The sequence below is a fragment of the Lissotriton helveticus genome, chromosome 4_1, assembly GCF_964261635.1.
Source record: "Lissotriton helveticus chromosome 4_1, aLisHel1.1, whole genome shotgun sequence".
Lineage (NCBI taxonomy): Eukaryota > Metazoa > Chordata > Amphibia > Caudata > Salamandridae > Lissotriton > Lissotriton helveticus.
The window spans coordinates 1,322,383,506-1,322,397,589 of record NC_136063.1 but is presented as its reverse complement, the minus strand read 5'-3'; the positions used below and the strand labels follow the sequence as shown (position 1 = coordinate 1,322,397,589).

At 46.8% G+C, this 14,084-nt stretch overlaps 1 protein-coding gene across 2 annotated transcripts in view; it reads right to left on the bottom strand.

The window, feature by feature from the left end:
* Positions 1–14,084, bottom strand: part of CARMIL1 (capping protein regulator and myosin 1 linker 1) — a 1,033,060-nt gene that overhangs the window by 287,427 nt on the left and 731,549 nt on the right. For both annotated transcript variants that reach the window (XM_078687906.1, XM_078687907.1), the window contains exon 22: positions 1,170–1,238. In XM_078687906.1, the coding sequence (XP_078544032.1) occupies positions 1,170–1,238 (69 nt within the window). The remainder of the gene's footprint in view (positions 1–1,169; positions 1,239–14,084) is intronic.

The window sequence follows — 14,084 nt, the reverse complement described above, 5'->3', positions numbered from 1 at the left end:
AAATAATTCTGACATGCAGAGTTAAACACACTATAAACAACAGCAGCAGTCTGTCATTTAACACCTTAGACATCAACTAACAATTCACCACAGAGTTCTAATGAACAACTAGAGCGCTAACATTTTGTATTCAAGACAAATGTAGGGCACTCTTGAACACCATGTTTTGGAATCAGAGCTGTTGAATTGAAAGTCGTTCCTAAGCAACAGGCTGAAGTACATGAACATTGAGATGTTAATGCAGGTGGGTTAGAAATGCGAAAGAAGTACACTTGTTTAGTAATTTGAAGCATAACGCATTGTTAAAATGACTAACATGGTTAAAAAGGGAGACATGTGCAAAAGTACATCATCTCCCTTCCTCATCGGTATACACACCATACCCATCTTCTCAGTCACTTAATAGCTCCATAATTTGAAAACAGTAACAGTGCGGGGGCTGGCTACGAGAGCAGTGTTGACTGCAGGCGCTGACCATGAGGCCTAGCTCTTGCTACGCACTTTGTGAGTGACAGTGGTTGTTGGCAAAGGACTGGGTGCAGGATAAGCAACCAACCCCCTTCTGTGCACAGTCAGAGGCTGTGCACAGCAGGGGTTGGGTGATAGCAGAGGTTAAGGATCAGAGTCTGGCTCTGAGACTATGCCTTTCAGTCCAATCCCTAATCCACAAGGCCTAACGCCTGGTGCAGCGGGGTGGGGCACATGCAGAATGTTTGGCACTTGGCCAATTTATATTATAGTTAATAAAAACAGATGTTCACTGAAAAGAAAGGAAAACAAATTAAGTGAAGGTATAGTTAGGTGTTTAAATGAGACATGTACTTACATAAAAAAAAAAATCAAACAGGACTGAAATACAGCAGTTATAGTTTAGTCAATGAGTTATAACTCATGCCCCAATCATGCACTGCTAATGACCTCACAAGTTACATAACTCATGACAAGTTAAATGAAATTATTGATGACACAACTCATTAGATTGAAAGAACAGTAGTGTTCAAATTTCTAATGAGTACGGTGTGTGTAGTTTATCTCCTTCCAACATTTCAGAAAATAGAAGCAAGTAACCTGTGTTGTGGTGTACCAAAAAAAACGGAGAAAAAGTTGGGAAAACATTCTCAAGATGTCATGTGCTGCACCACCATTTTATCAGCCCATTCCAGACTTACTTTTCTAAGGCAACTGCAATATCCTGGAAGCCGAGAGCACTGATGTTATTCTTGTCCCAAATGACAGTTCTGTTGGTAGAAAAGAAAGATATAAACTTTGACTACAGGTACACTGAAACATAGCGCAAAAGGTAGAACATTCTGTTACAAAAACATATAGAATTATACATGGATGACAGTGAATAAAGGAAATGTTTTTCAATAAGAGTTGCTGAGTTACATCCAGGACCGGACTGGCAGTTGCGGACACCGGGCAATCCCCCGGTGCGCCGCAAGAGTGGGGGGCCGGTTTTGGGCCCTGGGGGCCGTTTTTGTTACAGGGCCGTTTTTGCAGCATAGCTGCAAAATCGGCCCTGTAACAAAATCGGACGAAAACCGGCCCAGGCAAAGAGCTCGGTCGTACCCCTAGGGGGCCTGCCGAGCACTTTGCCAGGGCCGGTTTTGGTTCTCAGTCCGGCCCTGGTTACATCAGATTAAGAAAGTGAACAAAACTCAAGATGTATAGGTTGTTCAGAACCGTGAAGTGTATAACATCCCCTTTATTCACAGTTACCCATCTTTAAATTCATATTATGTATGGCCCCTACATTTTATCTCCTGCTACTGACATCAGTTGCAAAGGAGTAGAAGAGTCAAACAGGAGCGACACACTACATATGTCACCAGTGTCCCCCCAGCCTCTTATGAAAGAATGCATCCTTACATCCACTCTCACCATTATTTGCCCATCCCTCTCCTTACCACCCAATTGTTAGAAGTGAAACCTGACATCCTTCCACTTCACCTACAGTAGTAATCTCATCTTCTCTCCCAAATTTAAAAAATACCATCTGGTCTCCTGTCACCCGCCCCCACAACCCTCTGCATTTACCCTCTTTTACCACAAAAAAAACAGAACACCTTGTTTCCTGCCACCAATGCACACCAACCTCTCCAACTGCTCAACCCCAGGCTAAATATAGAAAAAAACTTGCAAACATACCACCCAGACCTATCACCCTCTGCATTTATCCACCCGATCTGAAATAAAGCATGTGTGTCCCTCACTATAGGTTTCGGAGGATTTTGGTGCAGGAATACCAGAGGATCAAAATTCATGATTTTAGGCAGTATTCCCACACCAAAACCATCTTATTCAAAAATGTCACCTCATCAAGTAAAATAACAGCACAGTCCCAGTGAGACAAGCTTATCATGTGTTTTTTCCTAAATTCCGATTCTGAGGAGGCAGAAAGTGTTAATGGGAAGACCGGTTTAGGGTGTCAGAATTGGTTGTGGAGGTGTATGCACTGTCTGCTTCTACTGTTCTGCTCCAAGGGTCAGGAACGGGCCAAACTATGTAGCTGCCTGCAACCCATGCTGCATGTCACACGTCTGGCTTTTTTTAGACGCAGAATTTGGATCCAGAGTTCATGGACCCATTAATTCGAGCACCCAAGATGCTAGATAATAAAATTGGTTCTTTTCATTTAATCCACCCAGATTTTTCACTACAACTGGTATCTCACCCACAGTAATCACATGGTCAATGGGAGGAGCATGTTTACTTCCAGAGTACGCCTTTTGAGATAAGGCTGTTGCAACGCAGTCAGGGTAAGGGGCACTTGGCTAGATACACATGAACACCTGTGAATACGTGTTTGCACATATTTGAGACTACAGACATGTGCAGCCTGGTAACTGCGCACAGGTAGTCTGGCACAGAGGGGACTCTGCAGGGTTAGATACTGACATGGAATAGGTCTTATTTGTGGGACTCATAGGTAGCATGTTGTACTGTTTTGTCTGCAGTGACCATCTATTATATACATGAGGGAAATCTGCCTTACAATGCAGTTTTGCCTCTCTTTTGCCTACAAAGTCCATCAAGGTATCAAATTGGGGTAAAATTGTGTTCACACAGTTGCAGAATGTCCATATATTAAGTTGCTCAACTTTGGATTGGGGCCCAGGCCTTTTGCCACCCTGCTAGGCCAATTAATTAATGTGCTCCTCAGCAAAAGGAACACAGATCTCCCGACACAAAGGAAGCAATTAACAGTGCATTATTAAGCTCTTGAGGAGGAAGTGGTAGGGAACAAAATCAGCAGCCATTAATTAGCTGTGACACTGCACCAGGGTCATGACAGCCCAGGCCAACTGAAACAAGGAAGGTGGCGTGGAGCCAGTGTGACGTAAAGAATATATGGCCAAATTCCATTTTATGTCGGCAGAAGCTCCATTTTCAGTTTTTCTGCAGAATCATAAATATGTCTGTCTTTGAGACAGATGTTATCTGTCCTTATCTTTCCAAGAACCTGTAAAAGTGTCAAGTCACTCAGATGTAGACATCAACAAGACACCTGATGCAACATTAGTCTGGAAAAAGTGTCTTGCTATCTCAATTTCAAGGTCAAACATGAACAACAGCCTAGAAAGTGTAGTCTAAAGTGTTATATTTGAACATTATTTGTTTAAAAGACTGCGTCTTAGACTGTAGTCTTGATGGCCTATAGTAATACCTATAGTAATACCAAATATTCCTAAGGTATTGTTGGAAATGCCATCTTAGACAAGATATAGTTTGAAAGGAATGCCATTTGATCACTTGTTAGGAGAGGTACTGTGTCCCTGTTTATAACACAAGATACTGAAAGCAGCGATACTGTCTGACAGAGATGCTGCAGCATTGCACTTTCTACTGAAATCTGATATCAAGTCCGGGAGGAGCTGATGCTGATTCAATGCATGTTTGCCTATCTTAGGGAACATAGGCTCCCTGACTATTAACAATTAAAGTGTTTGGCTGTAAGAGGGTGTGCAGTGCGCTTATTCTCCCCAAGAAACTCTAAATGCAAGTTATGCTACTCAATGCTCTCCTATCACGCACACAGGTAGGTTTTCGGGTGTTAGGTTTTCAGATTACATTTTAACCATGGTGGAAATTTTAAATGTATTCTTCTTGATCACAACATGCATTTGTGCTGTTTTAATCATATTCTATGTAGTTATTTTAGATGTGCCACGCAACAAGGTCCACCTGTTGAAATAAACATGCTTTTTAGTTCAAATGTCATTTCACAGAGCAATTTGTGTGTGTGTTATTAATGAGAACGAAAAAGGTTTGTTTCTAACCACCACAGTGTCTCTGGATTCCTGTTTAGGGACTATTAGTAACCCAAAAGCATTGACACCACTTCAACTATGTATTGGGTGGGTTTCTGCAGGGCTACAAAAAACAGTCTTTCACATTCAAGTGGTGGTGCATTGAACTTAATTCACTCGAATAACGAGTGGGTGTGAAAACAAACCCTGTAGTGCTGAGCCAGAGACTCAGTCTACACAACAAGTGAAATCGGCTCCCTCTCGTGTGGCCTACTTGAGTTACGCCCACCATAAGCACCCCTAACTTTAGCACCCCTAGCAAGCAAAGGAAAAAAAGCAAAAATGCAGGACGACGTGATGTGCGAATCCCAATTCTACAAATAGGGAGCGTGGCAGGAGATGCAAATCACATATTCATGCTCCCTTGAGGGAGCACCCCATTATGTCCTGCCTCCCAAGTAGGCCACGCCCGAGGGAGATGCATGTTTTGTAGCCTGTAGTGGATAAAAGAAACACACCCTCACATGTACTGTTTTTTGTCACTTTGTATTGAAATGTGATGTTATACAATGTTGTATTTAAATGTGTTGCTGAGAGTTATGTTTTTCATGAAAGACTGCAATGCTTTATTAATTATAATGGGTGCCATGCTTTATTTGTTATAATGATTGCAGATGGATTATGGTTACTGAAATCAGTTCAGTTCAAAGATCTTTATTCTGCACAATCATAGTGGCAATAAAAGAATATAAAGTACATAAACAATAAATACAAAATGAAAACAATGAAAATAACAGTTCAAAACAGTGCAAATAAAAACGTCTGAGCGTCCACATTTGATGTTTGCTAAAGTATACTATTCCTGAGGAGTATTGCCCCAATATAAACAGTGCTATGTTTAAGCATATAGAGGGATCCCCAGGTGCAAATAAACGGAGCAGAGCAATTCTGTAATCCCTGATCTTTTGTGCAAGGAAAATTATCTTTAAATAATATCACCTTAAATAATCGTAAAAACTACAAAATAAAATAAAGTGCTGTGTGATTTGCTTAAATAGGTCATCACAAGGGCAAGGGATCGTGTCTAATGCTCATCTTTTCATTTCAGGGAAGGCGACTGAATAATGTGCTATGCCCAACTGCAACCTGGTTAAAACACAATGATGCAGGATATTATCCTTGTTGTTATAATTATTTGATATAGCTGATGAACATCATCAGTTACAGTGAATGTAACACAGAGTATTTCCTCTTGGAGACTAAGACCAAATAATGGGATATTTTGAGGTCTGTGTACCACCATACAATTAGATAGGGCATATGGCAATCCCAGATCAATGCCTGAGTTCTAATCAGATTTTTAAACGTTTGATACCTGCTTGGGTTTACTAGTGAAAGCTTTTGAGTACGTGTGTTTTCTCTAAACAGAGCGGTGCTCCTCATTGACCTGAGCTGCAGCCAGGTGAGGTGAGGCGCGAGCCCCACATCAATTGGGTGAGTGTGTATTTGTCATATAAGTTGGATTGACAAACCACTACAATAACACTAGAGCAGAGTGTATTGTTACATAAGATTGACAATGTCATGTGTGTCTTTTCACTTCTCCTTCTGTTGTCGTGATTTTATTTGTAGATTGTGGTGGAGCCTTCGTACCTGAAAACCAGGTGACATTTTTCCTTTATATTTTTCACTATTATTACAGCAGTAGCACCAACTAGGTCCTGACGAATGCATGGGTACTTCCCCATAAGCAGAAACATGTTGACCACTCGCTGAGCAGATATTCTGTCAAATCTGCTTCTCACACCTATGTTTTTAGAGTTAGGAAGGAGTAGTTTCTGTCCTGTAACTCCAGTTCTGTAGTAGGGGTATCTCTGTTATAGTCATAATCTAGTGAATAGTCCCACCCATGTGCGTGGACCCCGGAGCAATCAAAAATAATCTCTTACAGTGTCAAAAAATGCAGAAATGCATAGACACTTAAGAGAGAATTTAAAGACAGATAATGCAGCCTAAAAAGGCTACACTGTCCAGTACTTCAACTAGAAATTCCACCATAAAATCCACAAAACAGCAAAGCCTGTACAGATTTCCCTTGCTTTACCAGCAAAATCCCTCAGGAATGATAGAGAGAAGAACCTGGACAGACAAGCCCCATAGGCTGCCATTATGTGGCTCAGAACAGGATACTGTGCCTTTAAGAGAACTTTCCAGAACTTCACAGTATCCCAGAATGCCCTGCAGGTCCCAGTTACTTTCAGTTCTTTTTGAAGGCGTAACACGCCAGACCTGTAGCATTCCTTACATGAATATCTCTCTCCACCGGGGAGGAGGGCGGGCGCTTATGACTATAACAGAGATACCCCTACTACAGAACTGGAGTTACAGGACAGAAACTACTCCTTCTGTAGTAGGGGATCTCTGTGTATAGTCATAATCTAGTGAATAGAATGGCAAGCCCATCCCCACACCAAGCGGCGGTGGAGAATAAAAAATCACACCACTATTGTGCGAACAGATTCCACAGCGAAGCCTGCCCAACCTGAGCGTCTGCCCTGGCATCAAAGTCCAGGCAGTAGTGCTTAGCAAAGGTATGGACCGACTTCCAAGTGGCCGCCTTGCAGATCTCTGCAATGGGAACATTACGGAGCAATGCTGTCGTGGCAGCCTTGCCCCTGGTGGAATGAGCCTTAGGTTTGCCCCCTAAGGTCTTATTAGCTTTGTAGTAACACAATTGTATGCAGGACACAATCCACCTAGAGATGGACTGTTTAGAGGTAGCAAGACCTGTCCTGACCGATCCATAATTGATGAACAATTGGTCTGACCTACGAATATCTTTGGTTTTATCCAGATAAAATTTCAGCACCCTCCTAACATCCAGGGAATGCAAAGACCTTTCCGCTGGAGATGAAGGATTCTGAAAGAACGTAGGTAAAGTTATAGTCTGGTTGATATGAAAATCAGAAACAACCTTGGGAAGAAACTTAGGGTGAGTACGCATAACAACCTTAGCAGCATGAAATACAGTATAAGGTTCTTGGCAACACAACGTCTGAATTTCACTAACCCTGCGGGCCGATGTAATGGCCACGAGGAACGCCGCCTTCCAGGACAGGTGCTGCAACGAAGCCTTATGAATAGGTTCAAAAGGCTCCTTCATCAATCTGGACAGCACCACATTCAAGTCCCACGAAGGCGAAGGAAGCCTGACAGGAGGGAACACTTTCTTCAAGCCTTCCAAAAAATCTTTGATCACAGGGATCTGGAAGAAGGAAGTCTGTGAAGGGCATTTCCTGTAGGCAGTCAAAGCAGCCAGATGAACCTTAATGGAATGAACATTAAGGCCAGACTGCGCCAGATGCAGCAGATATGGAAGGATGACATCCTCCTTGCATGTAGTCGGGTCATAGTTCTTAGACTTGCACCAGATGCAAAACCTCTTCCACTTGTAAGCATAAGAAGTCCTAGTGGAAGGTTGCTTAGCCTCCTTCAGTATGTCCATACAATCCTCAGGGAGATTCAGATGGCCATATTGCACTATTTCAGGAGCCATGCTGCCAAACTCAAAGACGAGAGGTTGGGGTGCACCATCCGCCCCCCGAACTTCGTGAGAAGGTCCGGCCTGCACGGCAGCTTCATGTGAGGAAGGAGGGACCGGTGAAGCAGGTCCGTGAACCACCACTGTCTGGGCCATTCCGGGGCAATCAGTATCATCCGCGCCCTGGACTGGGACAGCTTGATGAGAACCGTCGGAATCAGGGGAATGGGTGGAAAAGCGTACAGAAAGCTATTCGACCAGTTGATCCATAACGCGTTCCCCAGCGTCCCCGGCTGGTAGTACCTGGAGGCGAAGTCTCGGCATTTGCTGTTTTCGGCGGTGGCGAACAGATCTACGTCTGGCGTTCCCCACCTTGCGAAGACTTCTCCTAGTACTTCGTCGTTTATGACCCATCTGTGGTTTTCCTGAATCAGTCTGCTCAGTTCGTCTGCCTGGACATTCTGTACACCTGGCAGATGCGTGGCCGTTATCGACAGTCCTCGAGCCAGAAGCCAGTGCCAGATCGCCTGTGCCTCCTGTGACAGAGTGCGTGATCTCGAGCCCCCCTGCTTGTTGAGGTAATACATCGTTGTCGTGTTGTCCGTCTGAACAAGCAGAGAGTTGGTCTGAAAGGACGGATGAAAGGCCTTCAGTGCCAAGTGAACAGCTCTGAGTTCCAGGAAATTGATGTGGTACGTGGACTCCGTCGGGGACCACGTCCCTTGAATCTGTAGGTCTCCGGAGTGCGCTCCCCAGCCCTGGAGAGAAGCATCCGTCACGATAGTCTGAGTGGGAATGTCCTTGTGGAAGGGAACCCCTCTGAGGAGATTCTCCGCTGAGCACCACCACTTCAGAGACTGAAGAGCATGTAGAGACAGTCGTATCTTGTCGTCCCAAGATCCTCTCCTCTGGTCCCATTGATCTTCTAAGCACTCTTGCAGCGGTCTCATGTGCAGCCGTGCATGTGGCGTCAGGAAGATACAAGAGGCCATCGATCCCAGTAGAGACGACACCGTCCTCACTGTTGTAAATGGAGCGGCCATAAGAGCCTGAGCCTTCCGAAGGAGTGATAAACGTCTCTCCTCCGAAGGAGACACGCTTGCTGACAGCGTATCGATGGAGGCTCCCAGTACTGGATGCACTGGACCGGAGTCGGGACAGACTTGGACATGTTGATGTGCAACCCCAGCTTGTTCAATAGAACGCACGTCTTCTGGAAGTGTGCTTGAGCTTCCGAGAAGGAGGAGGCCTTGATCAACCAATCGTCCAGGTACGGGTAGACAAACACCTTGTTCTTCCTCAGGTGTGCCGCTACCACTGCCATGCACTTCGAGAATGTCCTGGGCGCAGACTTCAGCCCGAATGGAAGTACCGTGTACTGATAGTGATTGGTGCCGACTTGAAATCGCAGAAACTTCCTGTGCTTGCATGCAATGGGCACATGGAAGTATGCAGCCTGTAGGTCTATGGCACACATCCAATCTCCTCGTTGCAACTGAGGGTAGATCTGATGCAACTACAGCATGCAAAACTTTTCTCTGCGAATCCACTTGTTTGCCTGTCGCAAGTCCAGAATGGGCCTGAACTCGTTCTTGTCCTTCTTGCGGACCAGAAAGAACCGGGAGTACAGACCTCTTCCTCTTTGAGACAGAGGTACGTCCTCTATCGCCCTTTTCCTTAACAGGATATCGGCCTCCGCCTGTAGCTCTCGCAGCTGGTACTGCGAGCTGACCGGAGGAATCGATGGAGGAGGGCTGATGAACCGAAGACTGTATCCATTGCAAACAATATTCAGCACCCACTTGTCCTGAGTAATTTTTCTCCACTCTGCCAGAAAAAATTGAACGCTTCCCCCCACCGGAGCGGGTAACGGACGAAGGGGAAGTAACCGCTCAGGGTCGAGACCCGGCCGGGCCCTTGTTCGCAGTAGAGGATTGCTGTCCACCTCTACCCCTCTGGCGTTTCTGGAAGGGTCTTCGGAACTGCTGCTGTTGTTGCTGCTGCTGTTGTCCCGAAGACTGTCCTCTTCCTTTCCCCTGCGAGCCGAACCGCCGTTGGAATTGGCGGTAGGGTTTCTTGTCTTTGGGCTTCTCCAGGCCCACAGCCGTCAGGGTTTCTGCCTCGGCCTTCATCCGGGCCATTTCGTCATCTGCGTGTTTCCCGAAGAGCGTGTCCCCGGAAAACGGCAGATTGGCCACTCGCTGTTGCGCCTCAGGCTTGAGTGACGTAAGCCTGAGCCACGCATGGCGCCGTTGGTTGATACCGTGGCAGTAGCCATGTGCAGCCAACAAGGAGATATCCGCCGCGGCACTTATGGCCTGGTTCGAGACCAGCATCCCCTCCTTGACGATTTCCATGAAGTCCTCTTTCCTGTCACGCGGCACAAGGTCCGCGAACTGTTCCATGGAATCCCACAGCGCACGGTCATACCGTCCCAGTAATGCCGAGTCGCTGGAAGCCTTCATCGTGGTGGAAGAAGTCCCACACGCCTTCCTTCCTGACGAATCAATCCAGCGGCTATCCTTATCCGGAGGAACGGTGGAGGACGGGGAGGTAGAATGTTGCTTCCTGGCCGCCGTCACTATCACTGAGTCGGGCACTGGGTCCACCCTCAAGAAGGCAGGGTCCGAGTCAGGCGCCCTGTATTTCTTCAGAAGTCTGGACGGGGCAGCCTTCACCACCACAGGTGTAAGAAATAGCTCTTGTGCAGGTTCAACCAGTCCTGGCACCAAAGGCAACAGAGGGCGAGACAGGTGCTTCTTGTGCAAAGTCTCGAATATCACGGACGTCGTAGGTGTAGGAGCCGTCACCGTGATACCCAACTTGGCAGCCCCCCTCAGGAGAACCTCCTGGAATGTACCGATGTCGTCGATCGGAGACACCCTAGTCTCCGGGGAATCGGACAAAGTAGGTGAATAGGAGCGGGTCCTAGAGGACGTACGGGACCTGGATCTATGCCTCCTATGGCGACGTCTATAACGGGTGGAGGACCTGTGTCTGCTCCCCGATCGTTCTCTCCGTCTGGGTCGCGATCTCGATCTCCTGGGCCTCGGACGTTCATCCGGTTTCCCCGGGACGGCCGTCCTGGGCTTGGGCGGTTCCTTAGACTTAAGAGTCTTCTTGGGAGGGGTCGGTAGTCTGGGTAAAGAGACCGACCTCGGTGGAACCGGTGGAGGCTTCTCAGGCACAGGGGTCCGTGGTCCTGTCGGAAGCGCAGGCAGCGGAGGCGGGGTTGGAGCCCTCGGATGCGGACCTCTTGGTAACGGAGGAGGAGGTGTGACAGACTTCTTTGGAGTATACACCTCCGAGTAGACCGGTCCCGGTGAGCCACCATCCTTCCCGGACTGAGGAGAGCCCCCCACAGCCCTAGGCCGCGCAGCACGATCCCTCGACGCCGACGAACGGTGACCAGACGTCGAACGTAGATCCCTCGACGGCGAGCGCCCATTCGGCGTCGACCGTCTCATCAGCTTCGGCGTCGAACGCATGCCATGTCTCGACGTCGACCCGGACCATCTCGACGACGATCTTCTGTGTCTCGACGGCGATCTCTTGCGCCTCGAAGGCGACCGCGACCGCCTCGACGTCGCCTTCGAATGTCTCGACGTCGACTTCATATGCCTCGACGTCGACCGCCCCGACGGCGACCTCTTCCGCCTGGACGGCGACCTCTTACGCCTCGACGGCGAACGCTTCCGTCTCGCCGGCGACCTCTTTCGCTTCGACGACGGTCTCGACGACGAGGATCCCCTCGACGACGATGATGTCCTGACCCTCGACGGCGATCGACGGTGTCGCCTCGACGGCGAGCGCCGACGCCGGACCCGTCGACGCCGATCACTCGACGTCGAAGACAACGACGAAGAAACCGTCAGGGGTTCGACGGCGGCCTATGCAATTCCCTCGACGTCGACGGGCGACGTTTTCTCGACCCAGAGCCCTGGGGAGACGGGGAGCCGGCCTTGGACCTTCCTCTCGACGTCGTAGTGGGTGCCACCGACCCAGACGGAGAATGGGGACGTTTGCTGGACTTCCTGCCCCTGGGGAGCCCCCCAGAGGCCTCAGCATGTTATGTTATGTTATGTTAAGGTGTGCTTATAAAGCGCTCTGTCACCGTGGGTTTCCTGGCGCTAGCATGGGCAGATGAAGCCCCTCCAGACCCACCTTGAGCCTTCAGTCTTCTTTCTTCGAGGCCCTGAAGCCTGATCTTCATTCTGTCCTTCAGGGTCCTGCCAGAGAAGCCTTGACAGATCTCACACTCCTCTGGGACGTGGGAAGAGGGAAGGCAGAGGATACACACCTCATGGGGATCTGACTTGGCCTTCTTCCTGGAGCACTCCGGGCATTTGTCAAATAATGCAGGCATTATGGACAACAAAAGGGTGGAAAAACCAAGAAGAAAGTCACCAAAGTACTTTAAAAGTACACAGAATCGAATTTAGTGAAAAAACACCAACAAAACCCTTGAAAAGGGAGAGCTCAATGCTCCAGGGTCCTGCTTGCAGGAGCCGGAAAAAAGAACTGAAAGTAACTGGGACCTGCAGGGCATTCTGGGATACTGTGAAGTTCTGGAAAGTTCTCTTAAAGGCACAGTATCCTGTTCTGAGCCACATAATGGCAGCCTATGGGGCTTGTCTGTCCAGGTTCTTCTCTCTATCATTCCTGAGGGATTTTTCTGGTAAAGCAAGGGAAATCTGTACAGGCTTTGCTGTTTTGTGGATTTTATGGTGGAATTTCTAGTTGAAGTACTGGACAGTGTAGCCTTTTTAGGCTGCATTATCTGTCTTTAAATTCTCTCTTAAGTGTCTATGCATTTCTGCATTTTTTGACACTGTAAGAGATTATTTTTGATTGCTCCGGGGTCCACGCACATGGGCGGGACTATTCACTAGATTATGACTATACACAGAGATCCCCTACTACAGAAGCTGAGAGAAACTATTAAAAACTTTATTCTTCTACTCAGTCTTACCTATTTTTATAATTCACTTATCACTTTATTTGCACTGCTTTTTGCTACTGTGTCCGCCTAACAGATTAGTACTGTAGGGTCTCTTTATTTTCATAGTCCTCTTCACGTTACGTGTGACTGTGATGGTACCAACTCCTGGGTAAGGAGAACCCAAATGATGTTATAGCGGCGGTACAGTTAGACAACTGATGGGAAAATTTTCACCCATAATAGGTGCCTCACGTGAATGTGTTGTTATGTCGTCACGTGATGCGATGAATGAATGTAGTCTCCACCTTACTCTTATTATTTCATGCCAATGGTAATTTGTGATTTGACTGTAAGACTCCTAGATACTTTTTGGTGTATATGCAGGATATTAGTCACCCAAGTCAGATAAAATTGACATGTCTCCTGCAAATCATTCGATGTATATGACAAGACCAGGGACTTCCTAGATTCTTCATGTGCTCTGCATTTCTGTCTATAATTTAAAAATAGGACTTCCTAATGCTCTTATTAAGGGTTGAAAATCTATGAGAGTAATGCAGTACAGGTGTATTAAACAGCAATTTAAAACAATTTATGTATATTGGAGAGCCAGGGAGTTTAAGAAACGTAATTTAAAGCTAGGCAATTGATTTAGTAAAACGTGTTTCAGCTTTTGCCCAGGCAGAATAATGTTTTCAATAAAAGCAAGTCTTCCGGATAGTGCTACCCAACCTCCTCATGGACATTAATAGAGGACGCAGAGGTTGGTGTACATAACAAGTGCCTAAGGAAGGACTTCTCCTCGACCGGAAGTAAGTTACTTCTGGCATACCCCTACAGGCCTCCACCATATATAGCAGGCTACAACCCTATCACCTTGTATATATCAATCATTTCCTCTACTGAGCGACTGCCTAGTTTATGTGAGAACCTAAAAACTCCTTCTCAGATTTGGATATTTGTTGAGCGAGTATTGTGAATATGCTGGGTCCATGTGCTATTACTAGAAAATAAAATCCCTAATTAACAGAATGATTTTACTCTCGCAACTTGTGAGCCCCCAATGTAAAAGGTCCTACACTTCTGCACTTTTTTCCCTCACATGTATGTTTTTACTTTGTTGATCTTCATTTTTCTAGCCTCAAAGTCATCAAATGAGTCCATCAGTTTCTGCAGGCCAACGGGCGTCCTAGATCATTCGCATACAACAGTACCGGAATCCGAACGACCGGCGATGGTAGCTGCGTTGGACTTCAAAGCTTGAAGAGCACCATCAACATCATTAATAAAGAGCGAGAACAGAAAAGGTGCCGATACACAACCCTGTATGATTCCCCTCTTAAATTTT